At 34.5% G+C, this 16,338-nt stretch overlaps 1 protein-coding gene across 11 annotated transcripts in view; it reads left to right on the top strand.

Moving 5' to 3' along the window:
- The window catches only part of MON2 (MON2 homolog, regulator of endosome-to-Golgi trafficking), a 95,330-nt gene that overhangs the window by 45,907 nt on the left and 33,085 nt on the right, over positions 1–16,338 (top strand). For 6 of the 11 annotated variants that reach the window (XR_010999080.1, XM_068190090.1, XM_068190093.1 and 3 more), the window contains exons 27-34: positions 2,877–3,020; positions 3,545–3,562; positions 3,829–3,957; positions 5,877–6,067; positions 12,781–12,856; positions 13,820–13,943; positions 14,723–14,930; positions 15,633–15,715. Coding sequence is in view for 10 of the 11 variants with exons in the window: in XM_068190090.1 (XP_068046191.1) it covers positions 2,877–3,020; positions 3,545–3,562; positions 3,829–3,957; positions 5,877–6,067; positions 12,781–12,856; positions 13,820–13,943; positions 14,723–14,930; positions 15,633–15,715 (973 nt within the window). In the remaining variant the exon portion in view is untranslated. The remainder of the gene's footprint in view (positions 1–2,876; positions 3,021–3,544; positions 3,563–3,828; positions 3,958–5,876; positions 6,068–12,780; positions 12,857–13,819; positions 13,944–14,722; positions 14,931–15,632; positions 15,716–16,338) is intronic. The other 5 variants (XM_068190086.1, XM_068190094.1, XM_068190089.1 and 2 more) reach the window with 3 other exon arrangements.

The raw sequence follows: 16,338 nt of genomic DNA on the forward strand, positions 1-16,338 counted from the left end.
GATTGCACAGTGTGTTGTATTTTAACAATCAGATATCCATTCCTGCTGCAAAATAGATGTTTTGCATTGAAAGGAATGGTGTAATCTTTATGAAATGTGCTTTTGCTTGATTGCAGAAGTACCTTAAGTGATGTGCTGTGTTTGTAGCCATTTACATGTCCATCTAATATTGAAGTACTGTTGATGTTGATACTGTTGATGTTGATACTGAAGGTCTGTACATGGAGATGGAGGAGCAGTCCTACAAACAGTTTTCCATATGATGTCCAGGTGCTGCCATGAACAGTCTAGAAAGAACAGTGATTATGAGAACTTACAGTTTACACAAAGCATAAAAATATAGGAGGTTTTCTGGCAGATTACCTACATTCTTGACTCTTAATAATCTGTTATTTAAGGAAAATGCTGCATCTCTGCTTAAGAAATTCTTACTGTAGAACTCATGCTCAAAGAGTATTTACTTCATGCAAGTAAATCTATCAATAACAAATAAGGGTTCTCTTTCTCTGAAAGCCAAAAAAAAAGAATAGTACTGCTTGTTTCTTTCTTTTTGCAGTTGTAAAATATCTCCTTGCAAAATTCAGTGCTTATTCACAAAACTTATTTATTCAAAAGAAGCAGAGTTGATAATGAATTAAATAATGCATTTATATTAAGCACTACTTTAAAAAAAACCCATCCCCACCCCCTCCCCCCACCAAAAACAAAACAAAACAAACAAAAAAAAAAACACAAAACAAAAATTCAATATATACATGACCTGGCTTCATTCCCTTTGGGCTTTCATGTTAGGACTACTTTGCTTAACTATGTGGCCATATATTCCCCCCTTGCTGCTGTCAGAATCCTGCCCCATTTAGCTCATGGAACACATGGTGGGTGCCAAACAAGCAGCAATTCAATGTCTTGTTTTCTTTTTTGCTTAGTGTGAGCTGATTAATCTCAAACATATGCAAGCAAGGTAGAATAATTACCTTGCAGCCGTTCCTTTAGCTGATGGTTTTAACAAATATTCATTCATGTATTTTGAAAACAAAGGTATAAGAATAGCATCATAAAAAGGCTTAGGTTGGAAAGAACCTTAAAGATCATCTAGTTCCAACCACCCCTGCCATGGAAATGCTGTGGAGTGAATTATTTTGTTTAAATTTCAATTCAGTTTGCTTGGATAGAAGTTGGTATTAAATCTCAGTTTTGTATGTAGGTGTATAAATAACCAGAAGTTTTAAAACTAGTCATGTCTACATTTTCATCATTTTCCAGTCAGGCTTGACCCTTTTCTATCCTTCCTTTTCCAGCAGGTCAGTCTAGCCCAAATCCTGTTTTTGCCATTTGATGAGTCCATTTATTTATCTCAGATTTTTCTGGTTTTTAGTCTCCTTATCCAGATGATCTTAGTTTCCAAAGGCTGCAGGCATTAGGACTTTTCAAAGAAGGGGTTACCAAAGTTTTTAACATGAGGAAAAACTGCACATTATTATACTCTTGTTCTTGTCAAGATGTTTTAGCTGAAGGTTTCTAAACAATAACAAAAGCAATAACTCTACACGAGAAAGTGAGACATCTCCCCTTCCCCACTCCCAATGTCAGTGGGTTACCCTGGCAGTTACAAGCCTTTGCAAATACAGACTTCCATAAGATGGTACCTCAAACTTCCCATCTGACCTATAGTTATGTTACTAACACAACAGCACTGAAGTTCCTAAAAACATTTAAGTATTTTTGGACATCAGTAAGTTCTCTGAAGTTGTGTGATTGCTCGTCTTGGCTGTGTGAACATAGTACAGTTCACATGGCAAGGCAGCCAGCCAGTGCTGATGTGAAGCAAAGGCCATGAGCCAGATGGTTTTGCTTTAGGCCAGAGTACCTTCTTCATCTCTTGATACTCTCAGGAGTACACACAGAAAACATTAAAGCAGGAGTACACAGTGGAAGCATTAAAGAAGAGTATGTAAATATTTGCAGTTTTTGAAACAAAACATTTCTCTGTGTTTGCGTGTAGCATTAGGTTCTTTGCTGATACAGGAAGACTTGGGCCACTTCTGGTTTTTTCTGAAGTTGTGGAACAATTTTGCAGTTTGAATAGCATGAAAAGAACCTAACATTTTTCAGATTGAGCCCTGACTGGTTTAAAAAATATATTTTATAACGTGATTCCACTAAAAAAGGACACCATTGCAACTCAAGAACATGGGAATGGAAGGGATCTTTGCATCTCTTTTCAGGCTTCCATATGTTGAGACTATTTTACACCCTTTGGTCTGTTCTTTTTATTTCTCATTAGAACTCATCTTCTAGTCTTTTACTGCTGTAGTATAGGGGAGTTTGGGGTTTTTTGGTAAGTACATTGTTTCTGAAATGTTTTACATTTTAAAGCAAGATTTTGAGTTGTAGTTATGCCAAACCATATAATTCTCATTTTATTTCTATTCCTTTCTATAAGACACTCTTTAAACTACTTTTTGAAGCCTTCTATGATTTACTTCTGAAATTTAAATGTTTATTGAAGTAGAACTTAAAGATGTGGCTGAGATCTATATACAAGATCTCAGTCTTATATAAAGTCTTATATAAGACTTTATTTTACTGACAAGTTAAAGAAGAGTTTGTGAAGAAAAGTTATCTTTTATTGGATGAGATACCTGTATTTACTGAACTATATATGCCCTGGTATCTTGCAACTTTATTTACTTCAATAAAGTAACAAAATTTAATTTCCTTAACCTATTGGAACTATACATGATCTTCCATACAGCATGACTCTTGCATAGTCTTATATAGGGAGTTTTCTGTAGTAGTTCCTTGTACTGATGCAGGTGTTAGAGCAAAAAAGTCAAGAAATATTTATTAAACTTCTGTATTTTCTTTTGATAAAGGCTATATGTGTGGGCTCAGAAGGTATGCAGATAATGTATCCTGCAATCTTTGACCAACTACTGGCCTTTGTAGAGTTTTCCTGCAAGCCTCCACAGTATGGACAGTTGGAAACAAAGCACATTGCAAATGCAAAGTATAATCAGGTAATTAATTAGAAATCTCACTTGTTTCACTTGGCTGGTTAATCCAATTCAGCTTCAGATATAGGTTGTCCAGCAAGATGCATTTGTTCAATCTGTAAAAACTTAACTGCATGTTGTGTAATAAGCTTTTTTTTACATGCTTTTGTTACCTTCTTTTACTCTCTTTGCATTTTTCTTTGCTTTTGTACTTCCATTCCTTCATGTAGGAAAGGTCTGGCTTGGACACCAGACAAATGTGCCTGAATTTGTACATTAATTAATCTAAAATAATTTGTCCTACAAGAGGTACTAAATTTAACACAGAGACATGATAATTTTGAATGGAGGAAATTCCCTCAAGCTGCAGATTTTTGAATTGCACGTGCTGTAAAGAAATGGAGCGTGTTCAGTAATTCTTTTTATCTGTGTACACTGCTGTTCACTAAGCATGAGCATCTGATTCAGTGTAATCAAAGAGGTAACTATTATGTATGTATTAATTCTTCTTATTCTGTTTGTCCTGCAACACAATGGAATCACACTAGATACAACTATTTGCACCGGTGAGTTAAATTTCCTTAAAGATTGTCCTAATGTAGTTGTCTTGCTTAGACTGCAACATTTCTCCTACTTAAATGTACTTTACTTCAATGTAGAGTACATTTTCATAGCCAGACTATGTTGTATTTGCAGTTTTGTGGTTTGGACCATATTCTTAGCAAACCTTGCATGCATTAAACTGAGAGTTCAGTGCAAAACATACACTTTCTGTTCCTTAATTAATACCTTTTCACATATAATTTAGTAGTTTACTAATTCCTTTTCCTAGGCGGAATGGGTGGCATTGAATTACGTACCATTTGCCGAGAGATCATTGGAAGTTGTGGTGGACTTATACCAAAAGACAGCTTGCCACAAAGCTGTGGTAACAGAGAAGGTTCTTCAGAACATTATTAAGGTAAAAGTTTGACCTGCATGTGCTCTGAATTTAATGAGCTTATATTAAAAATAATGAGTTTTATTTTCAGCTAGTGTCAACAAACACTTCCTGGGAAGCTTCAAGCTGTAGTAAACAGATTGATATTTTATGAAGAGGAGCAGCAGGGAATAATTTTTTTTGAGCTGGAATGCTATTTATTAATCTATTTGTATTGTTCTTAGCTGGGTAATGTCAGCATCAGTATCTTAATGTTATGATAAAAATTAACAAATGTGTTAGGCCACAAAATGTTCATCTTTGAAAGTGTTATACTGAGTGTGGTAAGTAGGCCCCTTAGTAATTATGGCATTGAAGGCCAAAGCCCAGTTTCTGTAGACTGGCATAAAAACTTTGGGGGTGTATGCTCTGTTACTTTTGATTTGCTTTTAATGACTTCATCTGTCAATGCAGCTCTGAAATGCTACCTAATATACCTTATAATACATAATAAATGTTGCTAATATACCTTTAAAGTGAAATTGTCAAATGCTTCACTTTTTTTGACCATTCAGTTTCAGCAAAAAATTTTAGTAAATAATAGAAGTAATATTTTCCAGAAGTCTGGAAAATAAGAATGTGTCTGACCTGGCTTGTTTGCAATGACTTGGTTGACATCAGGATTTTCCTGTATAGAAATTTAGAAACCTGAATGTGTTTAAAGCAGGTGATATTATTTGAAATCTGTTATGAATTAAATATTTGTATTTCAAACATAATGCAGTTGTTTTCCACTTCTGTTTTAATGGGATTGGTGAAACTGATAGAAATAGCACTTTTTTGTAAAATTTGCAGTTGATAACAATATGATCTATTGTGATATATGAAAATGCTTTTAAATTTATTTTTCATGTCTCTAAAGCCCATGTTGATTTTGGAATTAGATTTGACACATAAGACCAAAAGCAGCAGAAAAAAAAATCCGTTTATCTCTATGGTTAGATTCTAGCTGTCATAATTTTTTTGCCATAGAGAGTTAATTATAATTTACTCCCTTGTGACAGTCAGAGTGAGTCTTTCCTCCTTTTGTTTTCCTCAAATCAGAGACTGCACTAAAGGCATGGGGGGGGTCATACATACAGTACCTGAATTTAGTCACTATGTATTTGAAATGTCAACTAAATAATTGGTTTTCCAAGATAACTTACTATCATGTTCTAAAGTTTGACTAACAATACTAAAAAGAATGCATATAAGTGTCAATAGTTCATATGTCTAATGTTTTAAAATTAATGACTTTGTTTTATAGATACTGAAGATGACTTTCTATCTAAAAAACTTAAAATTTGCTGTACTTTAATCTGCTTTACATTTGAATTGTATTGTAGCCTTTATCTTAGAATTTCACTAACTGTTCTTACTTTCAAATTTCATGTGGTTTAACAGTCAGTAATGACCAGATTTCTTCCAGTGTTTATGTTATGTTGTGTTTAAAGTTCAACTTTACTCGGAAAAGTTTAAATGTAATGAGGCTGTTTTTTCTTTACTGTGGAAGCACTTGGGATGGCTTTATAGAGACTGAATTCTCCAGAATACACTCGTGATAACAGACTGCCTGCAGTCTCTTATGTGTTAGGAAAGCCCATTTGTCAGACTTAGCAGAAATGGTGGAAGGCAATACAGAAAAGAAAATTAGTGTGTGATTATAAATGATAAATGATAATGGACCAATTGTGACTTCTAACCTTGTACTTGGCCTCAGATCTGTGCTTTAGCCAGCTGGTATATGATAAATCATCTTCAGAATTGTATTTGTGAAAGGCCATCTCATATACTAGCAGAAAAGGTAGGGATGTGTACTGCCATCTATGACAGCGTCCTCCAAGCTCTTGTGCAGAAACTTGCTGTAAGCTTAGATTTGTCTGAGTAACTAAAATTTTGTTTTGACTTTCATTTTGCAGACACTTAGAATACCTCTTAGTCTGAAATACTCGTGTCCTTCTGAAAGCACATGGAAGCTAGCTGTGTCCTCTCTTCTCAAAGTTCTCTCCATTGGACTACCTGTTGCAAGGCAGCATGCATCTTCTGGAAAATTTGACAGTATGTGGCCAGAGCTAGCAAATACTTTTGAAAACTTTTTATTCACGAAAAGGTAAACACAATTTCCTTTTTTTTATTTTTTAAAGGAAAATATTCATTAGTAAATTGTTCACTATATGTTTCAGTATAGCTATTTGATATATAAAATTATTTTAATGAATGATGGAGAAAAGGTAATCAATCTGTCTACTTCAAAAAGCTATACTTTCAGAAAGTAGTACAAAAAGCTTCAATCAAAAGGAGAAGTGTAAGAGCAAGAAAGAGCTCAGCTGAACTCTCAATATATGGCATAATCTTTCTGAACAGGACAGGGAGCTCTGTATGGACTCCCTATGATACTTAGTCTAGATTTGATAAAGAGTTGCTGATATGTACACAATTTGTTCCTTTCTTCACTTTGAACAGAGTTGCAACAGTGGGGTTTTTTTTCTAATTAACAGCATTAATTATATGTATTTGTCCTGAGTTCCATCTTGAAATACTCCACTTACTGTGAATTTTTGAAAATTATTTAGTACACTGCTGTTCACGTAGAAGCCCATAGTTATGTTGTATTTGTTTCTACCTAAGATAAATTAACTGCACCTTCATAATTAACCACACTTTATTTATGATAATTTTTGAAAAGTGTAGCTGGTCATATTTATGACTGTAAAGATGGACAGATTCCTCTCAAGAATGGAACATTCTCAGTCTACAGTGGGCAGGCTGAGAAAATCCAGAAGTGAAAAATAGTAATGCTCAGAGGCAGTTTAATCATAGAATCATAGACTGGTTTGAGATGGAAAGGATCTTAAAGATCATTTAGTTCCAAACAGCCTGCCATGGGCAGGACACCCTCCACTAGACCAGGTTGCTCAGATCCCCATCCAGTCTGGCCTTGGATCTATTCATTTGTTCAAACAAAAGACTATAACATTAGCAAAACATTGTAAATTTCCAGAATATAATAAAAGCTTGCTTCAGAGAATATTTTTGTCCCTTGGCAATGGGTAAAAACTTGTTTCAGTACAGCAAAGATTTTCTAGGTTAGACACTAAGGGTACTCTAAGGAAGGTTAGGTCAGATAATTGCTTAGGAGTAGTATGGAATTTCCATCTTCTGTAAACTTCTGTGGGCAAGCATCTTTTAGGAGTAGTTTAAGTATATCTAATAGTGTTTTAGAATAAAGAGCAAGGTGGAACATGAAAATTATAATTCCCTGATTTTCAGTAACAAATAAATCTTTCTTTTTAACAGAAAACAGATTTTTCAGTGCGTTACACTAATATGCTGTGTGTTTAGTTTTGAAACACGCAAAAGTCATTAACCAAACACAGCTGTATTTACTAATGATAGATAAGTAGCAGCTTGCCCAAAACAAACAAGCAAACAAAAAAAATACCAATGAGAATTTATTTTAGAGACACATCTGTTAGTGAAAATGTGTAATAATGAATGGGTTTGGAATATCATCAATAGGATTCCATGGCAATCAGGTGAAAAACCTTCCTATTGTTTTTACATTTACTTGAAAGAAAATTCTATTAAGTAGGAGGACCTTAAAATAGAAAAGGTCATCCACGATGGCATAAAAGACACTTCCAGTTTTTATCATCCCAGTTTTTATTTTATGCTTCACTGTTTCTTTAATATTAAATAATCTTTGCAGCATCTTGCTTGGTTTTCTTTTCAGCTGCAGTTAGTATTATTGCTTTCATTCTGAGACAGGCAGTCCACATCAGTTAACACCCTGTAATCTATATCATTGTTGGGTGTACAGAATTCAAATGAAGGTTTTTCAGGTTATTGTAGAAGAATGTATGTTCACTTAAAAGTTGCTTTGGAAGTGCATATTACTATTTGTTGTAATTTAATTATTCCTAAATATTTGCAAAGCGAATTAAACATTTCCATTTTGCATGTTCATAGCTGAACAAGACTAGTACTGCTACAGTTTCTTGGTATTAATTGTTCATAAATTCAGGGAAGCAAAATTATCCCAGCTCTTTAGTGTAATTCAGGATAATCCACTATCATCTGCATGACTTTCTGGCCAAATCTGTTTTTCTACAACAAATATGTTTAATTTACAGTGAGCAATTTATACTTTACTTGAATATTATTTCAAATGTAGAAATTTCATCTTAATGTGTTGCTTGCTAGAAATTATTACTCTTTATGTTAATTCTAATACCTTTTGTCATTTGTCATGTATGGGCAAATATTCTCTGGAGGTAAAAGAAAAATAGTACTTGTGTGAATATTGATGCTGCCTTACAATGTCTGTCTTGACTTAAATCTGGTTTTGCCTCTTTAGCAACCGGAGTGTATACTATAATTTAACATAAAAAATGTGTTTTAGAGAAGATTTTTTCATCACAATTAAAGATATCCTTAGAAAAGTGTAGGAAACTTTTTTTCACTTAGAAAGTTTAAAGTTTAAGTTAATTTAAAGCACTAAAAATAGGCTGGTATATTGTAGAACCACATGGCTACAGCAAGATAATTTGACCTGTTAGTATAAATAATGGCCATTATCATTACGCTTTCCAGGCTTGTTGTGAGTAGATTAATTTTGCTTATGTAGTTGTATTTTGTGTGGCCACAGAATGTCTGGGGTTTTTTTTTTTTTTTTTTTTTTTTGTTTTTTTTTTTTTTTTTTTTTTACCTCCCTAATGCTCATCTTTCTCTAAATAGCAGTTTGCCTTCCAAGTGTATGGTTCTCCCACATACAGTTAGAGCCTTGTCCCTTGGTATCTTTAGGATAGATAGATAGATAGAGTTTTTGTTCTCTCTGTTAGCCTGAGACTTGTGTTCCTAAAAACCATTAAAGCTGAAAAGGGAATACATCTTCCTCATGCCACTAGTCAGGACAATTAGTAATAGCAGTCATTTCTCCTTTTCTTCATCCTCTTCATTCTCCTCCTCCTCCCCATGTTGCTACTGAAGCGTATCTCTCTCACTGTGATGCAAGGAGGGCTCTAGAGATAGCTGTGGAAGTTCCCCACATTGAGGTAATTCTCTTCTGATTTCCTTTGCTAAAATCTTTCTGCACTTTGTGCAAGATGCTATGAGACTACCCTTGGCAAGTAGAGCAACCTGTCCTTTTTGGTTTGAAATTTGCTAAATTGTACCTTCTAGTGGTTTATAATTGCAGTTTACTTAGTCTCTTAAATGTGTAGTTCTACTTGTAAGGAAATTGAATCCAGAATTTTCAAATTTAGTGTGTTCTTTCAATTTTTTTGAAAACATACACTAGTTATAGTGGTGCCTTATTCCAGGGTAATTTGAGAGAATCTATTCACTGTTTTGAAAGTAACAACTAAAATTTATTGCTGAGTTGACATGCATGTCATCCTTCAGGTTGCAGGGGAAGGCAGTGAGAATGTACTTTCCAACTATCCATTCTTTATTTAAGAACAGTCAGGTGATACAGAACTGGTTTTGGTGTGTTTCCTGATTTATTTGTATTAACAACGAGTTGTGTTTTTTAAAACTTCTGGTACTACTTGGATTTTTGTCCATAACACCAAATCAATTAACCAAGCCATAGCTGAGAAGAGGAGAGTGCTTTTAGTTAGATTGGTGACTTGTAAACTTGAATTGATTTTAGTAACTGCTGAATCTGTCCAAGTGGCTTTACTGCAGCTGTGAGTCAGGTCATGTCTGGTGGTTTTCCAACTTGCAAATGTGTCACACAGGACAGGGAGGTTATTAAGTTAGGTTCAGGAGTGTACAAATCTTACTAAGGCCAGCATGGATTGAAAAGGTTCTGAAGCACAAAGAATTTGGGAAATGCAGTTCAGTTGACTCCCCAAGCGGTTGACAGCAAGACAGAGTAACCCCATTACTGCATTATCTGGATTTTTAGCATTCTCTAACATGTCACCTCTTGTGACAGGAACAGTTAGGTATATACACTTAGACCTGAATATGGTTAGAACTGAAAATCCACTTTCTTATGCTGGCATTCTGTAATTTTTCCTAAGCGCTTTGTTTCAATGAAACTGGAATGTTATGTCACAAAAACCCCTTCCTTTTCTTCCTTCAGTCTTGATACATTTTCATACTCCACACTTTCCACTATTAAATGTTCTAGATGTTCTGTGCTGTTGTCTGTCCAGGCTATATGCAAAGCTAGGTAAATGGCTTCCTTTTGTACGTCCTCTTCAAACCTTTATTCTCCAAGCCAGACTTAGCACTGCTGGGATTGTTCTAAATATGAAACAGCTGCATCTCTGAAAGACTCAGCAAAAGCCTTAGTGCAGTCAGTCTTCCTAGCAACACTGCATAACAGATTTGATTAGTTTTTTTTCCTTTAGCTTTCATTAAAATATGCCAGTGCACATTGCCTTATTTTTGTATGCATGTTCTCCAAGTTTCTACCTGGCTGAGCATTGGGTAGAAAAATGAAATTATCTCACATTATTTCTAATTTATGAAATTATTTCACAAATTATTTCACATGATTTCTAAATCTTTAACTAATATTTCAAACATTTTTCTGATCTAACTCGTAACTCTTCTAGTCACTGTGATCCTAGAAATCGTATATGTAGATAGCCTAATATTGCTTCTGGCACTGAAACTGAGTTGGCATTGATTAGAGAAGAGGTCACTGTAGTTTGAACCCTTAAATTAAAGCTCTGTGAATAGCTGTATTTAAAATAGTGAACCTCCTCACCTCGGCATGGTCCCACCTGTGTTTTTTGGATAGGAACAGAATTTCAAGCCAGCTATGGGGCTAAATGAGGAGGGATACTCACTGATGTTTAAAAAGTACAAAGCACGGCAGAAATTGTCTCTGCAGCTTTGTACAATAAGAAATTTCAGATATAGCCAGGAGAGCCCAGATAAATGAAAAAGGAAAGTGTTACTGCCATAGAGCATTAGCGACTTCCAAGACAGAAGTTTCAGCTTTTTAAAAATTTTTTTAGAGCAAACTATGGCTGAGGACTCATTTTTGTCATAAATCAAGACGACATTTAAAATTAATACATTTCATATAACTTAATTTACACAAAATTGTCAGTAAGAAGCTGATATGTTTATTATTTCATATTGTTCTTCTTTCCCACAGGCTTTATAGAAGCATGTCAAGCCATTATGTACAATAAAATTCACCAAATATGTCTGTGTATATATATATAATTTATTAGAGCAGAAGTCTATGCTCACATGAGGGAATTAAATCAATACTTTCCCAAGAGATGCTTCTGAGCAGAGTTCTGTGCACAGCAGGACTCCGTGTGCTTGTTAGGTCTTTGCTCTTGGCTCTGAAGCCCTCCCTGTTCAGTGGGCAGGGGCTGGGAGCTCTGTACTGAGGAAAGTTGCTGCATCACACTCTTATCTTTCCTGGCTCCTGGCGCTCCAGTATGGTTTGGATATGTTGTGCCAGAACAGCAAAGAATTTGGCCCCTAGATAGATGTATCCACATAGACAAAAATCTAATTACTTGGGAATAATTTGCTGCATGAAGGAATATGTACCATAATCTGTAATAGGTAAGGTAGAACAGATCTGAATGACTGGGCAGAAAAGCTTGAACACCTCAGCTCAGAAAGTGAGTCATAAATTAGGAACTGCCAGACTGAAATCTTCCCATGTATTTCAACATGACCTGCATTTCTGTGCATCATAATAGCTTAAATTACTGTTGAAACGTTTTGCATACTTAACAACTGTGTGTTAGAAAAGGTACTGACTGAACAGCTACTTAATATTTTATTCTGTGTTTTCAACATAAAATTCCAAACTTCCTGACTCCCTAATACACAACCCAGTAATATATACAATAATTTAATATTTTATTCTTTGTGGTTTTTTCTAGTCATACATATAACACACATCCATTTCATAGACTTTATCTGCATAAAGTCTCTTAGAGGAGCAGAGATGTATTTCTTTTTCAAGTAGAAACATTGGTGCATGCATAATACATTCCTAATTGTCAAAACTGAAAATTAGCTGTAGGTGCAAAGACTGATCTTCAGTGTGTTATGCTAAGCATTCAGAAGATGGGGAGAAAAAAGCCTATCTCAGAAAAATCTTACTAGTCTTTGTCAGCAACATACAGGAGCAGTGGAAGAAAAAAAAATCACTCAAAACAAAGCATCTGTCAGCTAAAGTAATCAGATTTGAATGAGAATTTCAAAACCTTCAAGGTTCTTAAACTTTTATTAAAATTGGCCATGGGACAGAGGAGGCAGGCCCAGATGAGTACCCTTACAAGGACAAGATTGACACAGGTCTACAGTCTTATCCTGGGCAGCTGCCTGGCCTATGAGCACATGCTTAGCTCTGAACTACCCACCACAGGGTCTGTTGAATCGCTTCTGGACATTTCATCTGAAAACAAATGCATATATGTATCTAATGGAAGAACTCCAAAACGTTCTACATTTCTTAAAAACTATTGTTTATTAAATGGGTTTTTCTTCTAATAAAATTCATTAAGAATGAGAACAAATACATCATTTCAGTTAGCAGGGGAAAAGGACATGGTAATATCCCATTAATGAAAAAAGTTTCATTGATGTAGAAGAAAATGTAAAATTAAAAAAAAAAAAAAAATGTATACCATTGAACTCAAAAGTATTTTTCTGGCATAGTGAGTGAAAAGACTAGGTTGCTCAAAGCCCCCATCCAACCTGACCTTGTGATCATTAATCATTACCATATAATAGTACCAACTTGATGCATGTAATAACTGTAAATGTAACTGTAAACACTTTCCCATACTTGTCTCTTTACATATGTTGTAAATTTAAAGTATAACGCAGTATGTTTATTTTTAGTACACCTCCTGATAATCTCTCAATTCAAGAATTTCAGAAGAATGAGAGTATTGATGTTGAGGTAAGGAGCCTAAAACAAATATTACTGTTAAGATTAACAAGTTAATGACATTCTCAAGTTGCATTTTGTTCTGAAATGATTTCTTTAAAAGTTACCCTTTCATTACTTTTTCTGTGATACTGTTTTCATTATTGAAAATAAGACAGGAAATTCATAGGTCCAGAATTCAGCTGCTTCAGGCTGATGCAAAAAGAAGGAAGTGGGATGCCAAAAGCTACTTCTTGTCATCTCAATTTCAAAACAGTATAGACTGGTTAAACCAGAATGCGTTTCTGCCTCTAACTCATTATGTATCCTTATTTATTATGTTATTGCTGAACATTTACATTGGTAATTGTAGACCACAGAGAAAGTTGACAATTAAACCTGAAATGAGTTCCTTCTGTGTTGAGAGGGCAGTCAGCAAAAAGCCATTTTTTCTTAGACATCGTTGCCCTTAAGCTATATTCTCTATACTGAGAAGCTTTGGCATAAATGAAGAAATTATGTGTAGTTTGTGCAGCACAGGGATTGCTGGATGTTTGGTTGCATAAGGCCAAAGAAAATTAGGAGAAGATGATACCTGAAGTAAGGAGGGACTTCTCTCCTTTTACTCCAGGACAAAAAAAATGTGGCAGAACAGAGATTAAGGGTAGAAAGCAGAAGGAGTTGCAGAGAAGACATGGCAGTATCTGTGGTTTCATCATCCATCATCTTTCCAGAGGGGTGGCTGGGACACAAAAATATATGGATGAAAAGCGAGTGGTTCTGCCTGCAGTGAGCAGAACTCTCAAATCTAATGCATTCATTTACAGAGATCTAAACCCATTTTGTTCCTGAATGGGAGCATCAAGACAAGGGATAGAGAGCATTTCTCTTAATGTGTATTGCCTTAAGCTTGTTTAGATGTTAAATGTTTCTTCATACTAGATTTACAGTTTTAGTATTTAGAAAACCAATATAAATATATGTAATTTATTTTAGGTGGTGCAGCTTATCAGCACAGAGATACTGCCATATGCTAATTTTATTCCTAAGGAATTTGTTGGTCAGATAATGACTATGCTCAATAAAGGCTCAATACATTCTCAGTCATCCTCCTTTACAGGTATGGTACCTAAATGACAAAAATGACAGTGTTTAAATCTACTAGAAAATAATTAAAATGTTGATAGAGAAATATGATAGAGACTTGAAGTTCCCTGGCAAATATTCAGTATTGACTGTTTGATAGCCAACTTTTTTTTATAAATTGTATTTTGTATTTTTTGCCAAGCTTTCCTTGCAATTTTTTGAAAATTACTTCCTTACTGCTTGGACAGTGTCATATGTAATATTGTAGTTGTGTTACTTTCTACATATTTTATTTTCCTTTGTGCCGGTTCTAATAGCATTTTCAAACAGTTGTAAGACAGCCATCCTGTTCTTAAAACCTAAATGACCTTAGTGTAACTGTATGGTGTACCTAGCCATATACCTTCTCTGCCTTTAAGAAAAAACATTTGTAGGGGTTTTTGGAAAGATGAAAAAAATGAACATAAGCCATTACATAGAAAAATACCTAAATTGTAAAGTACTGAATATGAGTATTTTTGATGTAGGATTGTTTGCTGGTTTTCAATTATTTCATGTATTTTATAATTAAAGCAATGTCAGGTATGTGACATGTTACAGACAATGTGTCATAATTCATCTCTTCTATTCAGAACTATTGTGATTTTTGCACAGTCACTTTTTCTTAGAATGTATTCTTAACATTTGTTCTTATCACTGTTAATATTTTTTAATACTAGAGGAGTGATAACCTTTTCTCAGCTTATAATAAACGGATTGAAATGCAGCATCGTGCACACTGCACAATTGAAATGCATCATTTTACTTTGACAGAAGCTGAAATAGATATTCGCATGAGAGAAGAGTTTTCTAAGGTGTGTTTTGAAACACTGCTCCAGTTTTCATTCAGTAATAAAGTCACAACTCCTCAAGAAGGCTACATCTCTAGAATGGCACTTTCTGTGCTCTTGAAAAGGTCACAGGATGTATTGCATCGCTACATAGAAGATGAGCGATTGAGCGGCAAATGTCCTCTTCCACGGTATGTGCATTGTCTTTAGAAAATTAAGGTATTACCAGGACTTTATGAGAAGAAGTTTGCATTCAAAATATAATTTAGTCATGAAAAAAATGAGGGGGGTGTGAGAGAATGAAATTTAAAAGGCAGGGAAATGTTTATGGGGAAGATATTTCAAAGACAGTGCTGGTACTCAATTTTTTTAAAAATAAACCTTTAAGTAACAATGGTCATATTCTGTGCTGTTACGACAGTTTTCAGTTACTGAAAACAGTATTTCTGATATCTCTAGCATTATATTTCTGAAATCTGATTTCCTTTTATTCCCACTAGAGCTATGCGTAGTTTCTAAATTGAGAGATGAGTAGAATCGCCTCAAAAATAAAACATCCAAACAGCAATATTGTGAATCATTAGTCAAGTAATTGTTCTTGAAGTGGAAAACTTAGATCAAAAAAGGAAGAAATTCTTTAAAATGGGAACTTCCTTGAAATTCACTTCACTTTTGAAGGTTTTGATCATTAATGTAGAAATTGATTATCTTTATGTTAGCCTTATTGATGAGAATGTTTTCAGATTGAGATTTGTATGTTGTTACTGTTTCCAGTATCAGAGTTAAAGCTGTCCTACATGAGACAACAGCAATGATAGTGGGAAACATTCTATAAAATTTACATTCTTGAAACAAAAATGAGTAGTTGACTGTTTGCATTTTTTCATTTGTAGGCAGCAAGTAACAGAAATCATATTTGTTTTAAAAGCTGTCAGTACTCTCATAGATTCACTTAAAAAGACTCAACCTGAAAATGGTAAGTTGTTGTTAAATAACATTGTTCAAAACAAGATAACATTATATTTGTCCCAAAGATGTGTTTAGTATTTTCTTCGGTAGTTTTCACAGAAATTTGAAAGACAAGTGTACTCTTTGTAAGAGTCAATATTTGGTAATTCTTTGTATGTGTAGGTGACAGGTAGATGGCAAGAAACTCCACAAAATTTTTCCAGTATGACTAAAAGTATAAGGACCTAAGATATATTTAATAAAAGAGAAAACTTGAGTTTGTGGTGTCCTTTATTAGATAAAGTTTAGTGTCTTCTGAACACAAAGAAAAAAGCCTTCCATAAAATGGTTCCATAAAATATTAATGGAATTCTTAAATATATGAAGCCTGGCTAGATCCTTTTTTCCTTCTCATGGTACCTTTTTGGTTTGCTATGGATCATGTTCACATAGGTGCACTCTGCAGTTAAAGGGGTGTACAAGTTAAATGCATGGACAGGCTGGCAGATATTTACACTCATGGTCTTGCTTTCCCTCTCTTCCTGCACTATTATTTTCTGTCCCCTGGACTGAGCTTAGCTCATTGATGCCTGAGTAAATGGTTGACAGATGTATTTAAAGGGCTGAATCAAATGAAAGACCTCAACTTCA

The sequence above is a fragment of the Anomalospiza imberbis genome, chromosome 5, assembly GCF_031753505.1.
Source record: "Anomalospiza imberbis isolate Cuckoo-Finch-1a 21T00152 chromosome 5, ASM3175350v1, whole genome shotgun sequence".
NCBI lineage: Eukaryota > Metazoa > Chordata > Aves > Passeriformes > Viduidae > Anomalospiza > Anomalospiza imberbis.